General features: G+C 47.0%; 1 protein-coding gene across 8 annotated transcripts in view; it reads right to left on the bottom strand.

The window, feature by feature from the left end:
* Positions 1 to 15,563, bottom strand: part of ZDHHC7 (zDHHC palmitoyltransferase 7) — a 27,833-nt gene extending 12,270 nt beyond the window's left edge. Inside the window, exons 1-8 of one of the 8 annotated variants that reach the window (XM_083370547.1) lie at positions 15,114 to 15,563; positions 11,035 to 11,193; positions 7,343 to 7,665; positions 6,743 to 6,867; positions 5,122 to 5,218; positions 4,247 to 4,328; positions 2,381 to 2,511; positions 1,539 to 2,224 (exon numbers count right to left, since the gene is read on the bottom strand). In XM_083370547.1, coding sequence (XP_083226673.1) covers positions 2,048 to 2,224; positions 2,381 to 2,511; positions 4,247 to 4,328; positions 5,122 to 5,218; positions 6,743 to 6,867; positions 7,343 to 7,648 — 918 coding nt within the window. In that variant the 5' untranslated portion in view covers positions 7,649 to 7,665; positions 11,035 to 11,193; positions 15,114 to 15,563 and the 3' untranslated portion in view covers positions 1,539 to 2,047. Of the gene's footprint in view, positions 1 to 1,538; positions 2,225 to 2,380; positions 2,512 to 4,246; positions 4,329 to 5,121; positions 5,219 to 6,742; positions 6,868 to 7,342; positions 7,666 to 9,893; positions 10,903 to 11,034; positions 14,998 to 15,113 lie in introns of those variants that run through there. The other 7 variants (XM_083370544.1, XM_083370549.1, XM_083370545.1 and 4 more) reach the window with 7 other exon arrangements.
* Positions 15,564 to 16,775: the final 1,212 nt, after the last annotated feature.

Consider the following 16,775-nt stretch of genomic DNA (forward strand, 5'->3'; position numbering starts at 1 on the left):
CTTGCATGCTTTCGAACTGCTAGGTTGACAGGAGCTGAGGTGAGGACAGGGGCTCACTCCGTCGCGTGCTGCTAGGGTCTCGAACCTGGGCTGCCAACTTTAACCACTAAGCCACTGTGCCACCCTCCAAATGCTGATGGAAGGAATCGGAAATGCTTCATCAACACCAAGAGAACTTCACTCAACTCAAAATCTTCTCTAAGAGATCAACCAGACTCAGGGGTGTCCACCCAAGCCCTCCATAATCCATACATCTCAGTGTGCAAATGCAGTTCTGGTGAACCTGTATCTCAACCTCGGGTGCATAAGTACGTGAAGTGCCAACACTCGTGTGACACCTTCATCATATGGGTATCCTCCAGCCGTCCCCGTAGATGCCCAGCGATGGGGTAGAAGCATGCGATGCCATTACAGAATAAAAAACACTCATCCCTTTTAAGAGTTAGGACAACTCTTAAAAGCAGCTCTTTTATGTGTGTGTGTGTGTGTGTGTGTGTGTGTGTGTGTGTGTGTGTATTATTTTTTTGACTTGCTAACAAAGAATAAAGGAAGCCAAAAAATGTACACAAATATGAGCTGCCACTGCTGTGGTACTACACACATACTCAAGAGCTGCGCTGAATCTTCTGGTTACAAGGAGGCTGCAGAGGGGGCAATCTTTTTGCTTTTTTTACTTTAAGCATAATCTAAGCATAATTACCATTAGGGAACGAGTGGAATTTCATGACCAATCTGAATTCTAGGTGAACTTAAAACGCCCACATGCCTTTCCTGGGGTATTTCCTCAATAGAGCGTCTTTTCAACCTCTAAGAACCTTTCCTTAGCATATAGTGTTTCTCCACCATGGCAACTTTTAAAACACCTGGAATTCAACTTCTGGAATTCCCCACAGCCAGCCACAGGTCACTAAACGAACGGTTGCAAGTCAAGGACTACCTGTATACTCTCGTGACACTGATCTAAGGCAGCTTCTTCAAAAACAAATGGACTGACTTGAGAAGCGTTGGAGAGATGCCCTTCCAAACTAACTCCGGCTGAACTTCAAAAGAGACTTCCTTTCCAACAACCGGGTCTGCCGAGTTCCTAGCACTGCTTCTCGTAGCCGGGGGAACTTTGTGAAAAACGTACTGGCCTAACTTGACATGTCACCGTTGCTTGGTGGCATGAAAAAGATAACACAGAGTTTGCTGACTTTTAAGAGGGTTCGACCTCGGGGGGGGGGGCTTTTTTTTCTTTAAAATCCGTTCCAGACCTCCCCAAATCGCAGAGAAAGGCTTCCCTTAAAGCGAGAGCAAAACCCCAGGCATTTGACGCAAGCATCCAGAAGCAGAATGAGTAACTCGTTCTTATAGTTGTTCCCTATTTAGCGCTTTGGTTTGAACCTGAAAAGGAACGATCCGGCGAGGGGTGGGGGGGATTTGGGACCTCCCCCGTGCGAGCTTCTCGTGGGAGAATCGGAAGCCCTGCGAGATCATCACCCACCCTAACCGAGCTCGTTGGGGCAAACAGAAAAAAAAACACCATGGAGAAAAAAAAAGAGACCTGATTTTTTTCGTTTCGGAGATTGCGTTTGACTAGCCATTTCCAACATGTCTTGGGACTGACAGCGGTGTCTCATGATTGACAATGATGGCTCCAGGAACAGTCTTTTCAAAAGAGGAGAAATCAATGTGTCACACAGAGAGAAAAAAGACTCCCAACGAAGAAGAGATCTGGCAAACATGAATGCCTAAGCAGTCCCCTAAAATCCCATTACCACAGTGGAGGTGCTGTTTGGACTTCCTCGGCGTAACTGTCCTGTCCCCTTGGTGCTTCGTTTGTTCTGCTGAACAGAAGCCAGGTGTGGCCACAATTCAGCGTCCGCTTCCAGAGAGTGAGACGTAGGAGGCTATAAAGGTATAAAACTCTGCTTGCTACAAGCAAAATGTTTGGTGTGTTTTTTGTTCGACTCCTCTGGTCCCAGGTGGCGGCATTTCCCCCCCCCCCGCCTCGCCCCCAATAAATACAACGCACTCCTTGTGTGGGTTTCAGCACAATCGGGCAGGCTCAGACCGAAAATTCAGGTGCTCCCTTCTTGGCTCTGAGCAGGAGCCTCCGGATTCGGAATCCAGCGAAAGGATTTATCCACAGCAGGGATGGTTGTCCGCCAAAGACCGACTTCATCCCTTCCCAGCACAGTCTCCGTTCCCAGGTGGGCTTCTCGCTCTTCAGCCTTTCGATTTCCTGCAAGTTAATTGGGCACTTTGGTGAAATTCTGCCAGATGTGGGGAGGGTGCGCTGGGATTCAAGGTCTCAGCTGGAGGGGAGGTTGGGATAGGTGCCAAGGGCAGGTCCGAACTGCAATGGGGCGGTGACCGTGTGTGTGGGGGAATGTCTTACCGTTTCATCGTTGCATATCGAATGGATCTGAGTGCCGAACATCACGGCGGTGAAGGTCAGAAACAGAAACCCTTCAAGGCACAAGAAGATCAGCAGGATCACCGTCACGGGTGGGGAGAAGTTACTGCATTCTGGGAAGGAAGGAAGGAAGGAAGGAAGGAAGGAAGGAAGGAAGGAAGGAAGGAAGGAGAAGGGGGAGAGAGAGAGAGAAGGGAGAGAGGAAGGAGAGGAAAATTAAGTCTGAATGCAGAACAATCATATTCACGAAGTCTTTTTGGAATAATTAGCAAGTCAGAATAAAGAGGATCTGCGAGGTAGAATCCAAAACTGGCTTGCAAATGGTTGGAAGCAAATACAAAGGATTGTATTTATAAAAGGCATGAAACATTGTTCAATATACTGGAGGGATTAGGCATGTTACATGGGAAATAAAGAGCGTGTGAGAGTCACAGAAATGCAAACATGTTACACATGTTGGCCAGTTTAGGAGATTCCCTACTGGTCTGGGAGGGTGACATTCCTATTTTAGGGCTTCAAAAACTTCCTTCAACTTCATGGGTACATCAATAAATCAAAAGGGATTTGTTCGGCCCTTTCCAACTATCTCATTTTGTTAAAAAACGGAAGCTTTTGCAACTAACATATTTTTCTTCCTAAAGCGTATTAATAATGTCGGCAGCACTACACAAACACACACACAAAAAACCCCAACTGGTCAGTATCTTCTCCGGGGAAACATTTTTGACTTCCAATCTAGTCTTTCTCAACCTTGGCAACTTGGACTTCCAACTCCCAGTATTCTCTAGCCAGGGGGATTCTGGGAGTTGAAGTCCACTCCTTTTAAAGCTGCTGAGCTTGAGAATCCCTGTCCTAATCTAACCTTAGAGCCTGGGATTTGCTAATGGCTTCCTATCCAACTAATAATCAGGCCTGACCCAGCCAATTCCTGAGGCCGGATAAGACTAGCCATCTGCTGAAGTGGAATTTGAGGACTTGTGTTTTCATGGGTGCCCCAGCAAAATATCCAAAAAAGCAGCGTGGCCCATATCCAACCCTCACGTTGAGCCAGACATGGGGGTTTAACCTTTGCAGTTCTGGCACCACGCGTGTGCCCTGTGCCCTGATACAGCAAAATATAAGATACGTTGTGTTTTCTCTACGGGTCTCCGGCAGCACGATCTCAGCGTCGCCCACGCTGCACTCCCATGCATAATTCAAAAAGGCAATTATTTTGAAAACAAGACTCAAAAACATCGGTCGGGTTGGAAAAATGTCACTCGAGCACTCAACAAAATGCTCTTTTGGAAACGCTCCAGCAGTTTTCTTAATGAGACAAACTAATGTGCAAAATGGACCAAGACACCGTAGTCTGAACACTCAACGGCCAATTTCGATTTTCAGGATTCTAAACCTTTGGGTGTTTAGGTTTCCAAAAGGTAGTCTTTTCCCACAAAAGCCAACTGCCTTGTCAATTTCTTTTCTTAAGACCCATTTTCCAAACCTACTCCACCCTGGGAGATAAGCTTGAAAAAGACAAGGGTTTTCCTCTAAAAAACCTTGTCCGGCAGAGAAAGACCCTTATTTCATCACATTAGACACCAAATTTTATTTGCTTCAAGAGTTATTTTGCTTTGTAAGACGTGATCTGGCTTCTGTACAATTTTAATCATTCCAGTTCGGTTTCCTCTTTTTTTTTAATTGACGGCTGCCCCTGCTCGCTTTTGTAACCGGCTACTTAAAATCCTTCCACGGTTTCAGGTTTGTGCCGCAGTTTCTTCATGGTCTGACGGCACCTGGACCGTCTGCTAGACGAAGCAATTTAGGCATGGTTAAAATAAATCTGTCAAAGGCCACGTGCTCGCTTACCAATCCACTGATCTCGGACGCAGGAAAAGAACTGAAATCCGCACAGGATGAGCGCATGAGCTGAAATCAGAGCAATGTACATCTGGAAAAGAAGGGAGGATTTAGAAAAGAAGTGAAGAGAAGAGAAGAAGAAATAGAAGAGAATAAGAAAATAGAACAGAACAGAACAGAATAGAATAAATAGAATAAGAAATAGAAGAGAAGAGAATAAGAAAATAGAAGAGAATAAATAGAAGAGAATAAGAAATAGAAGAGAATAAGAAAATAGAATAGAACAGAACAGAACAGAATAGAATAAATAGAATAGAATAAGAAATAGAAGAGAAGAGAATACGAAAATAGAACAGAACAGAATAGAATAGAACAGAACAGAACAGAATTCTTTTATTGGCCAAGTGTGGTTGGACACACAAGGAATTTGACATCGATCTTTGCAAGGCACGTCTTCAACGCTATTGTGGGTCTCCTTCCTTCACTTCTCATCTATTTATTTATTTTGAGGCTGCCTGATTCCACAAAGGCTTGAGGCAGCTTACAAATAAAAATCAGTAGTAAACTATGCCTATCGAAGAAAGAATCAGAAAAGGAGCAGAGCTAATCAGAAGATGCCCCCCCCAAAAAAAAAGTTCAAACAGTAAAACTAAAAAACTCAGTCCCCATTTCCAACCCGAGGAAGCTCTGAGAAAAAAAGGCCAAAAAAGTAAACATAGAATAGGTTTCTGGGTGGATAATATTCCACAAGGCAGGCACCATCACCAGGGAGATGATGTCAGCATTAAAAGATCACCAATATTCTGACTTGCAAATTTAAACATTCAGCTACATTCCTTCCTCTACCCTGATTTGTGATAAATAAAACAACAGTTCCTACTCACAGTAAAAAGCACAAAAAACCTCTGGTTCCTTTCCCCCACACAGTTGTTAACCCAGGGACAGTGATGATCCATCTTCCGAATGCATCGTTTGCAAATACTGGTGGGATTTAAAGGTGGGGGGAGGGAGGGAAAAAAAAGGATTATGTACATTTTGGTGCCGAAAGGAGAATCGATTTCTTTGAAAAATCTACGGTTATTTGCATACAATAAACAAGCCAGATCCATTTCCTCTTTTATGAACCGGACAAAACTTTTATTTATTTATGTTTCGTATTTCTGAACTGCTCATCTGCTGTAAGAGAAATGTTGGGAAACAGGTCAAGTCTGTATCGTATCAGGGTATTTTTCATCGGAGGGAAGATTATACGGTGGCACTTTGGAGTCTTCTTTGGAGAAATGCTGAAGTAGAGAAGGCAAGAACTTTGCTTGGCCCCCACCTGTAAAGAGTCAGGAAGAAGACCTCGATGGGGACAAACCGGGACCCTCAACTGGGCAGAAAGGGGTGAAAGGGTTTTTTTTTAAGCTCTGAGAAAGGAGACAACATTCAGAAGAGGCTTAGGCAGATGCCTCCTTAATTCGCTGAAGTGTCAAAAAGAAGAGGAGATACGGCTCCTTCATAAAAAATGGGAAGGACCTTGAAGATGTTTGTGGAGAGTCTCGATCATCCAGGACACGGTTTGTCCCGAAGACGCTTTCCAAAAGGCGACTAGACTTTGTGGGTTGTTTTTTTTTCCCCTTGAAAAATGTTTCGCTTCTCATCCAAGAAGCTTCTTCGGTCCTCAAAGTGAACTGAAGAAGCTTCTTGGATGAGAAGCAAAAAAGGTTCTCAAGGAAAGAAAAACAAAGAAAACCCCCCCACACCAAGACAGTCCAGTTGCCTTTTGAAAAGCACTTTTGGGATGACCTTGGAGATCTTCTAGTCTAAGCCACCCAGCCCTCTCCGACCTTACTCCATTCCAGACAAATGGTTCTCCAATCTTTTCTTGAAAACCGCCAGCGATGGAACGCCCACAAACTCGGGGGGGGGGGAGATATTCTCCCTGCTAGGAAGTTCCTCCTCAGTTCCGGGGGGGGGGGGGAAATTTCTCTTTAACGAGAGATCTTCCACCCGATGCTTGCAAGGATCTTTTATTATCTCAATCAAAGTAGCTTTAGCCTTCCCTGCAGAGTTAATGTCATGGGGGGGGGGCTGCCAGCAGCTGAGACTGGGGCAGGGTTGGGGGGGTGGGGAAAGAGGCAGCATTTTCATCTTGTCTTTCAAAAAGAGCCCCCCCCCCCCGGTGCATTTCAGTCTGGAAAAGGAGCCGGCTCTTATGAAGGTCAACAAGCTCTACCTCTGTGTTCCCTACCTCCCCCAGCCTCCCACCTTCAAACAGTTTCAAACAGTTCGGGGCCTGAGGGGGAAGGTGGGGGGGACTGAGCCAAACCGAAGCAGCAGCTGCGTTCAAGAAGGCAGCAGCACCTAGGAAACAGCCCCCTTGTGCTCTCTTGCTGAGCACAAAAGAGAGGCAGCTTGAAAGAGGAATGATCTCAATCCATACCTCTGGGACTGCGGAGGCCCCTTAAATTAAGGGGAGCAGCCCCCTCTGAGAAGGCAACTCCCCGGAGGTGTGATGGATACCTGCAGTGATGGGCACGCTCTGGCTTCACGCTACAACACTTGGGGCACTTGTAGATGACCTCCCCTGGCTTCAGCTGCAAACTCTCCATGTATTCCTTTGTGGCATTTCCTTTGGGCACGGCACCCTAGAAAGGCAGAGAGACAAAGCTCAGGGCTGCTCCTTGATCACATGTTCCCCAAATAGGCTGCCCTTCAGTTCCCAGAATCCTCAAGGCTGCATTGGCTGGGGGATTCGGAATGGGACAGCTCACCACGGCCAACTCTCCATGGCCAACTCACCACAGGACAATTCATCAATACTTTTTATTATTTAAAATAATTTAAAATTTCACTTTTTTTGTCCTTCATCTTACCCCTCCTTTTGCATCCTTCATTTAATAATTCTATTCCACCATTTCTTCAATAATATGTAACATTTGTTCCACGGCAAGTTGTCCTGTGGCACATTGGCCATGGCGAGTTGTCCTAGACCAGGGGTCTTCAAACCTGGCCCTTTTATGACTTGTGGACTTCAACTCCCAGAATTCCTCAGCCAGCGTGGCACATGGTCAAGAAAGAGTCCTCGGCATGGCACCCGAAACTGTCAGCCACCGTACTCACTGGATCCGTCAGCATTGTTCTTAGGTGAGAAGACAACGCCAGCACAGCCAAGCCGTTGAAGAGGACTCCGTTGACCAGGGAATACCAGAAGTCTTTGGAAGGGAGCAGCATGACGAAGGTGACCACGAAGTCGGCGTAGACCACCAGAAGCCAGGTCATCACTGCACAGACCATCCCACAGCTGTCACGGATGAACCAGACGTGGTCCCCCGCGTCGCACTCAGATGACAGCGAATCATAGCAGTCATTCTCGGCAAGGAGGGGATGATGCTCAACGTCACGCAACCTGTGCCCAGATGACTGCATGATTTTCTGGACTGGCCCTGTGAGGGGAAGTAAGCAGTGAGTAGCTGTGCACTGTGGCTCGTAGACAGCAGATCAACTATTGTCAAGGGACGACGGACAGCCCACCCTATTCTAATTTAAACGAGGCAAGCAAAACGCAACAGGAGGGACTCCAGAATCAACGGATCCAAGGTTGGTCTTAACAGACTCAGCAGACCAAATATTTAAGATCCTAAGGGCTAATCGGGGCATTTTTTACATTTCGCTGGCTGCATAAAGGACTTGTACAAGTCCTCAAGTATAATAAATATAAATAAGTGAATGAACAAATAAATATAAATAAATAAAATTAAAGTTCCTTTTGTAGCCCAGAGTTGAAATAAGGGGTCTTTGGTGCTCTCTGAGCTTGTTTTCTTGCAGACATTTCCTTACCCAATTAAATAACTTCATCAGTGCTAGAAGGGAGTGAGGTTTGCAGAGGGGGAGGGGGATGAGGAGACGACTGTGGGGTCCTTGATGCTATTTCAGCTTGATTTTTAAGTTTTATTACCCAAAGAAATCGGCAGTGGTAGAAGGAAGTGAGGGCCATGGAGGAGGAGGAGGAGGAGGAGATGAAGGTTGTGGGATCCTTGATGCTCTCTGAGTTTGATTTTCAAGTGTCATTACCTAATTAAATCGTAGTGGTAGAAGGGAGTGAGGGAGGAGGAGGAGATGATTGTGGGATCCCTGATGCTCTCTGAGTGTGGTTGCTTTTTTTGCAAACATTTCATGACCCAACTAGGGCATATTATCGGTGCTAGAAGGGAATGGGGTTTGTGGAGTGGGGCGGGGGGAGAAGATGACTGTGGGGTCCTTGGTGCTCTCTGAGCTTGATTCTTTTCTTGCAGATGTTTCCTTATTCAAACTAAGTAACATCAGTGAGCAACCAAGCTCAGAGAGCACCAAGGACCCCATAAAGTTAAAATCCCCCTCTCTTCCCCACTGCTTCCTTTTCTTGTGGACTGGCTTCTCCAGTGTAAAACCTTGAGGCTCATGAAATCCATCTCCTTCTTGACAGACCCAATCGTTGGACTTCCTTTGTGTAATGCTGGTTTTCGTTGTTTTTTTGTAGACGTTTGAATACTTTTATCCGTATTAAATGAGATTGGCATTTCAATTACTTTCACCTAAGAATTACATACAATTTTTTTTTTTGGAAAATTCAGCCTTTACAGAATAAAAAGTTCTGCTTTTGATCCATCCATTCGTCCTCATTTGCCTGGCCATCCTTCTCATTTTCCTTGCACAGGGAAGATTCCTTACTTTGCCCAGTGGGAACATTTGCTAAGCCCCGTTTGGTGCCTTGAGTGAAGTTCCGAGGAGCTTCACGAAGGCACAAATGGTCTCATTAAATCAGGGCTCGCTGGGAAAGGAAGGCCTCCCCAGAGAGCACCCCACGATTTGAACAGAAAATCAAAGTATTACGAACAGCTGCAGCGTAAATCTCTCCACTGCCAGGAATGGGAAGAAATCCTAGACACCCTTTTCATCCTAAAATCCCTATTGATTCAGTGCTATTATGCTTGATGGCTGGGCTGAAAGCACGCTATTGATTTGCCGATAGCCGAGCAGATGCTTTTCGATTTCCTCACAAATGGTGGCTTCCTTTTCCCTACAAACCAGCACACAGGAATGCAGTTTTAGAGGCATGTTGACCAGCTTGCATCTTATCCTTGGTTTGTTACAAATCGAGGCGGGAAGCTGGGCCGTGCAAGCTCAAGAAAACAAGGGCGGAAGGAAAGTAGGGTTGATTCTACCTCCTCCTCCTCACTGTTTTTACAAACAGCGGAGAAAAGCCCCCGTGAAGAGGAGCAGAGGAGGTGCAGCCTTGACTTAAACATAGTAATCACCCCTCAATTAGTTTTTTTGCTTTTTTTCAGTTGGGTCAAATACTCAAGAGTCTGCCTGGACAAGTCCCCCGCACGTTTCCTGGCAAGGTTTTTCAAAAGCGGTTTGCCATTGCTTCCTTCCCAGGGCCGAGAGAGAGGGACTGGCTCAAGCTGACCCAGCAGATTTTGCACCTAAGGCAGAACTAGAACTCAAGAGTCTCCTGCTTTCCAAGCCTGATGCCTTCACCACTTCACTAAGCTGGCTCTGGTCTCTAGCAATTTTTTCGGTCATTGAGACTGGTGAACAAACCGGGCTGGTATGTCTGAACCAGCCCATGGCTTACGATCCTTAGGAATCCAACTGAAAAAGGACACTCTGCAGAAGCAGAAGATCTAACCTTGCCTTTGGGAAACAATCCGTCATCCACACAACATCCTAGGCATGACTTGATTACTGTCAGATCACAAAAAAAAAAAAACAGATGAGGGAAACTGAACTCTTCATTTTTGGCTCAGAGTTCAGATCTTAATCCACAGAGCAATTCTGCAGCAAAACCCTGGCTTTGCTTCTTCAAAGATGCTGTGTAAATTAAATGACTCGCTGTAGGCAGGGGGAAGAGAAGACAGCATAAATGAGGTTGACTTGTTGAACCCCCCCCCAAAATGTGACCAAACATTAGAGCGGGGGGGGGGGAATCACTCCAACCTCACGTTGATGCACAGAGCCTTCGCACAACGGAATCTCTTTCAAATCACAAACGTTTTAGACAGGGGATCGACTGTTTTGCGGCTTTGTAAAGTTGCTTATATTAATTTTCTCCAACCTGGTGCCCTTCAAGGATGCTGCATTGCAGTTTATGTAGATCACAGCCAGCATCCTCTTAGCCGAGGCCAAAAAGAGTCTGATCGTGTATAAGGATGGCAGATGAAACGCTTTTAACTTGGGACTTCAAGTCTGTTTTCTCGGTCATCAGAATATCAAAGCAGGGTTTGCATTTGCTGAATAAAAGGCAATAACTACACACAAGAAGTGACGACAGGGCAGCAAAACGCAGCAAGGACTTAAAAGTATTAACCGTACAAAAAGCTCAGAGAAAAGTCCGTCAAATGCTCAACCTCTGAATACTGTGAACTCTTGATGAAAAGACGACTCCCCCCCTCCAAAGGAAGCTGCAGTTTTTTTAAAAAAACAAACAAACAGCCTAATTACGTGGGTGGGTGGCAACTGGCCACGAACATCTAGTGGTGCTTCCAGTTTGAAACATCATCCATCAAGCTCATTTCCCTAAATTGCCTACCTGTTGGGAAAGACCCTCCTCCTCCTGCTCCGTGGCTTTCTAACGGAACAACTGAGGCCAGTTTACAAACTTCAGAAGTTTCCTCTGCTGTTTTGTCTCCACCGATTCGAAGAAGCTTTTGTGAACGGGGAGCTGGCTAAGAGTTGTGTGGAAGTGTGTGCGTGCGGATGTTTCTAAGGGCCACCTCTTCCGAATCGGCATGGATCGAGCAGGTTGAAGAATCCAGAAAAAGCATACATACCTGACTAGGACAACGGGTTAGTCTGACATCTTGCCGATCCGTTGGGCGTCTACGATACACACGCGGTCATATCTGGGCTAGCCCACCCAAAAGCGTAAACGGAACAGCGTGCTGGTCACAATCGGGGCAGGCCGAGAGAAAACCCAAGTGGAGCATCACCTGGAAAGTACAGAACATCTGCTGAACATGAAAGCAGGTGTTTTTGCTGGAGAAGCACTCTTGAACTTTGGCTCCCTCGTCAAGTTCAAGCATCGAGAGAGAGAGAGAGAGAGAGAGAGAGAGAGAGAGAGAGAGATATTTTCATTCTTCGGAAGAAGAAAAGAGTGTGGTTAATGGGCAGTGTTATTTGCCACCAGCTGCTTTGGGAAGTGTCAAATTCAGGCCATCTGTCCTGCTCACTACTTTGGCCATCTGCCTGCAGGCCATTTCCATAGTCCAGAAGGTGATGACCCATCTGGAAGACAGAATGCATGTTGCCCGGGGACCGCTTGAAACTTGCAACTGATGCAAAAAATTCGGTAACCAGGATGACTTGGAACCATTTTTTGTCAAGGTGAAAAACTTCTATTTTAGGCATTTATTCATCCGGCTGAGGTTGACCATCAAAGGCTTGCGACTTGGGACGCTAAAGGTCGTTTCGGTTATACAGTATGAAACACATTCTTCCCTGGGCAATTAAGATTAGATACGTCTTTCCATTTGTAGTAATATATTTTTTTTTCCAGAGGTTACTTTGTCAGTTGTAGCTGCTATGTTATTGTTTCATTTACCCACGTTTCCAACAAAATTGCAATTTAATTTCATTTCTACGTTATTTTAGCCTTTACATTTTAAGGATTTGATTACCCCTCTTTTGCTACCTTGTAGCGGAGAGCTGTGAGTTCTGGTATATTGGTTCTTGCTATTAACCTTTTAAAATTTGATTTACTTTTATTTTAAGCGGAAAACCTAAAGCAACTTAAAAAAGCAGGAGAACACAGTAGCCATTACACAGCCAAGGTCTACACACAAAAGGAAGATGCCAGCAAATCCGAGAGAAATTGCTAATTAAATGCAAAATAACAATGAGCGAAAAGACAAAATAAATTGCTTTCCCCAAATAACTCTTTAAACCTCTCTCAACAGCCCAGAATGCGAACAGCAGCGCAGTGATACAATGTCAACAATAGTGAATAATTCAAAAGTACAGAATGTGAAATAAGTCCAGCCGTCTCGTAAGTGAGCTGATCCACGTCAGAGCAGGGACTTTCCAAGAATCAAGTCAAGCCATGCCTTCGGATAATTAAACGGACTCTAGTTGTAAGCAAAATGTGGGGAAAGGAAGGGAAACAAAGACTGTCAATGCAAATATATATTTTATATAGAAATAAGAAAATAAAAACCCGCTGATTCCAGCACCCAGGGAGAAAGCATCCTCCCCCAACGATGCCAGCAAAATTGGGGTCCACGGTCCAGATCCCGTTTCAAAGATTTTCTTCGGAACTGACGCTCCTTTGGGTCAACGTACCGTCTTTAGAGGAAACCAACCCAGTCAGCCTTTGACTGCCCAGGAGAAGCAGCAGCTGCAGGAGACTCAGCCGGCTTCTAAGCGCCCAATTAACCCCCTCTTGATTATTTATTCCAAGTATTGCACGTTCAAGGTCACAGTTGCTCCGCTCCCGCTCACGGTGGCTTGCTTGTAACTGAATATTCAAAGCCATCCTAAATTACATATGTTTCCGGGGAGGCTTCTCCTGGAGAGGACCAGCTGTGATTGAAGCAAGGCTACCCTCTGCCCTAACGCTAGTTTCTGCTTTTTGGACTTTCTGAGTTGCAACATACCCACAACCGGTTCCTTAATTAAGCCATTCCCCTGCGACTTACACGTTAGGAGGGTGACATGTTCTAGGTGTGAGGATGAAAGGGGTTAGGAAGATCTGCAGGCCACCCAAGGCCTGCCCAAGCCACATCATGGAGCACGGTGCGGTGGTTACATTCTGGCCGTTGGGTTCCTGCTGTCCAGATCTGGGACCTGTCCGTGGTCCACAGATGTTCTCCTCAGCATGGCCTTGCGAAGTTCTGATGTCACAGAGGTCTCTCTAGGTCTCTGTGAGCAGAGCAGGCAAGATAACTACTCTGATGGAGGGAGGGAGGGAGGACCAGAGGCAGGTCCAGAAGCACATTAACAACACGGCGGAAACATCTGTGTGACTACGAAGCCAAACTTTTGAAACTGGTCACCAACATCACCACCCAGACATGGAAAGATTAAGCAAGTGCACGTTCTGTTGAGGGTTAGGGTAGTTCAGGAGGACTGCTGTTTTGTGGGTGCCTCTCGACATTGTGGGCGCTCCATCACTGGAGGTTTTTATGAAGAGACTGGGCAACCATTTGTCTGAAATGTTATAATGCTTGAGCAGGGGGTTGGACTAGAAGACCTCCAAGATCCCTTCCAACTCTGTTATTCTGTTAATGTGGACTTTGGAAACTTAGGATAAACAGGAGTCATGTTTTCTGCCTACAGCAACTGACCAGGATTGGGACAAGCTAAAAACCGAAAACCTGGACAAACCATGGTATGTTTCACATTTTGCTGATGACATTTGTAATATAACTCAGAAAGACGGAGGGTTTTTTTTTTAGCTCTAACACTAGTTTGTCCACATTATTTTCCTCTTCTTGTTCTTTTTAAGATGGAAATAAAGACGTATCTGTTTTTTAAGTTTCCATTTAGCAGTCTGTAGTCTCTCCCCTAAGGCATCAGTGGCGATCTGCCCTCACAGTTCTGCAACACATTTTTTTAGCTCCTGTACCCAGGGACTAACTTGATATGCAGATGACCAACCACTGAGGTCTGCTGATGGGTAGAAGGGTCAGGCATCTCTTTCATTCAATTATTTCTCTAGCCAACAAGGAGGCTCACTGAGGCAGGATCTCCACTAATGACCTCCGGCATCTTTTAGAGTCATCCAATTAGCGTTGTTTGAGAATAACTGTACGGCAGTCAATTTACTGCATTGGGAGAAAGGATAGAAATAATCTAAGGTTTTGTGAGGCAATGAGTAAGCCCACCCCTTCTATCGTGGGTCACCTCCTGAAGGCACTCGGGAGGCAGGCTCAAAGGCAGAATCAGAAGACGCCGTGCCCGAAAAATGTCTGTTTCACTTCGGGGGTTTTCCTACTTAAAAAAAGAAGAAGAAGAAGAAACAAAAGACCCCCAGAAACTAAAGCTAGGAAATTTTCCCACGCCCCAAGAAAGCATTCTAGTTAGTGTAGCTCCTAGGACTATTATTCCCTCTAACAGCCTGAACTAGTTCAGGACAATCAGTTTGGCGTTATTTTCTAGAAGTATCACTGCAAAGAGTTTTGGATAGTTCGGTCTCAGATTTATAGCTGGAAATGCTGGATTTTGGGGAGCTGAAGTTGCCAAGGTTGAGAAACAGTGAAATTATGCCTTGAATGAAGCAGGGCAGATAAGCACAATGAAAAAGTCTTGGGTCTATCGGGGTGGGGGCTGGGGTTGGACTAGATGACCGCCAAGGTCCCTTCCGACTCTGTTATTCTCTGTTCCACTGAGAGACGAGGACCCCCTTACCCAACTGCCACCCCCTGGTCCGGCTGGTTGGCGTGATGGGGATTGGGATCCGAGAGGGCACCACCGCTGAAGGGCAGCTCTAGCAACCTTACCCACTGCTGGAGAAACTCCAAACAGCTCATCCCAGCAGCTACAGTCCCCTAGAAGGACAGGGCTCCAATGCCCATCATTCCCAGCCAGGGTTCCAAAGAGGAGGGCGAGGGATGGGAGAGGGTAGCCCAGCCTGCCTGGAGGGCACCAGCTGGGCAAACTCCCATCACCTTTTTCCTCCCCTTCCAAAATTGGGGTGCGCCTCAAGTCCCATAATCCACCCGCGGCTGGGGATTATGGGAGGCGGGGTCCAAGGTAGGAGATGGGGGTGGGAGGCGTCTGGCAGGGGCTGGAAAAGGGCGGGGCCGCTCAGAAAGGCAAGAGAAGAGCTGGGATGGGCGGGGCCAGCCGGCGGGGAGGGGCCAGATGGGCGGAGCCTCGGCGCGCCCCGCCCTCTGCCCCCTGACAGGCTCACCTCGCCCCGGTTCCTTCGGGGTTTTGCCTCGCACGATCCCGGCGGATGAGAATGGCGGAGGTCCCGGCCGCGTCCCGGCCCATCCCGGATGGAAGAACCCGTCCCCGCAGGCCCCGCCGGCTAAGGATCCGCCGCCGCGGAGGCAGCGCCGAGCGGGCGAGCTCTAGAAGCAGCACGGCGCCCCGCGCATGCGCCCCGTCACCAGCTTTTGGCCCGGCCCTGAGGAAGGCGGACGTCAGCGCATGCGTCGGAGAACTGTTTTTTTTTTCCTTTCCCCAAGGGGATAGAGGGAGGGACGGGAGCAGCGCTCAAGTCAGGGCTTCGAGGCGACATCAGAGGGAGGAGACTTCCCCGCTTCTCTCGGTTCGCAGATGGGCCGGAGTTCGGGAGGGAGGGAATAAAACGCGTGTGTGTCCCTGGCTGGAGAGAAGGAAGAAGGGGGCGTTTTCCTTCAGAGCTCGTTGAATGACATGCTTCTTCCTCCGCAAATGGCAGCCTCCAAATGACATCGGAAGTGACGTTTGTGTGAGCGCGCCGCCTTAGGCCTCCAACTCTAGGGTTTTCGACTTCGGCTCGGCCGGGTCCGCGCCTGCGCAGAACGTACGCACGCTGCTGCTCTTCCTTGCAGGATAGCTGCATTTCCCGGCGTCCTCTCTCCCACCTTTTCGCAATGCCTCTGGGCGTGTGCAGAAAGCTTTGGGCTCTGTTCTTCGCAGACTTCCCTGCGACTTTCCCCGTTTGCGAAGAATGCCTCGAACTGCACTTAAAGGGGAACCCCATAACTGGGCTTTATATATATGCTAGTCGTTATATATATATATGCTAGTCGTTTCCGACTCTAGGGGCCGGTGCTCATCTCCGTTTCAAAGCCGAAGAGCCAGCGCTTGTCCGAGGGTGTCTCCGTGGTCATGTGGCCGGCATGACTAGACGCCAAAGGCGCACGGAACGCTGTTACCTTTCCACCGTCGTGGTCCCTATTTTTCTACTTGCATTTTTACGTGCTTTCGAACTGCTAGGTTGGCAGAAGCTGGGATGAGTTACAGGCGCTCGCTCTGCTATGCGGCACTCGGGATTCGACCCGCCAAACTGCCGACCTTCTGATCGACAAGCTCAGCGTCCTAACCCACTGAGCCACTGCGTCCCTTTGTATATGTATATGCAGTGCTTTTTTTAGTAAAAGAAAAAGGTGCTGGAACTCACACATGTCATACAACCCACCTTGCCTACTCTACAAGGTTCCATCCAAAAAAGGTGCCGGAACTCTGTTCTAGGTGTTCTATGAGAAAAAAAGCCCTGTGTATACGTATACGTATATGTATATATAAAGCCCAGTTATGGGTTGCCCTTTAACTGCAATTCCCTGCTTTGCTAGTGATTGGCAACAAATTGCAATTGCAATCCTTATTACAATTGCAACAACAATAATAATTTCAGGTCGGTTTGCTCGGCTTAAATGCCTCTCCTTTTGTATTCTTTCTGAGAATATTGTTACTGGATGTATCCTGGTTCTTCCCAGCTTGGAATGCAAACTGTCGAAAGAGTGAATCTCCTTAAAGTCTGAGACTTAATCCGAAGTACTCCGTCTCTTCAAGGCATACCTGGATCTTGAAGTGCTAGGTGCAGATTTGAGTTTTTTAAAAAAGAAAAAAAACTTGGACCACA

This window comes from Vipera ursinii (assembly GCF_947247035.1).
Source record: "Vipera ursinii genome assembly, chromosome: 10".
Taxonomy (NCBI): Eukaryota; Metazoa; Chordata; class Lepidosauria; order Squamata; family Viperidae; genus Vipera; species Vipera ursinii.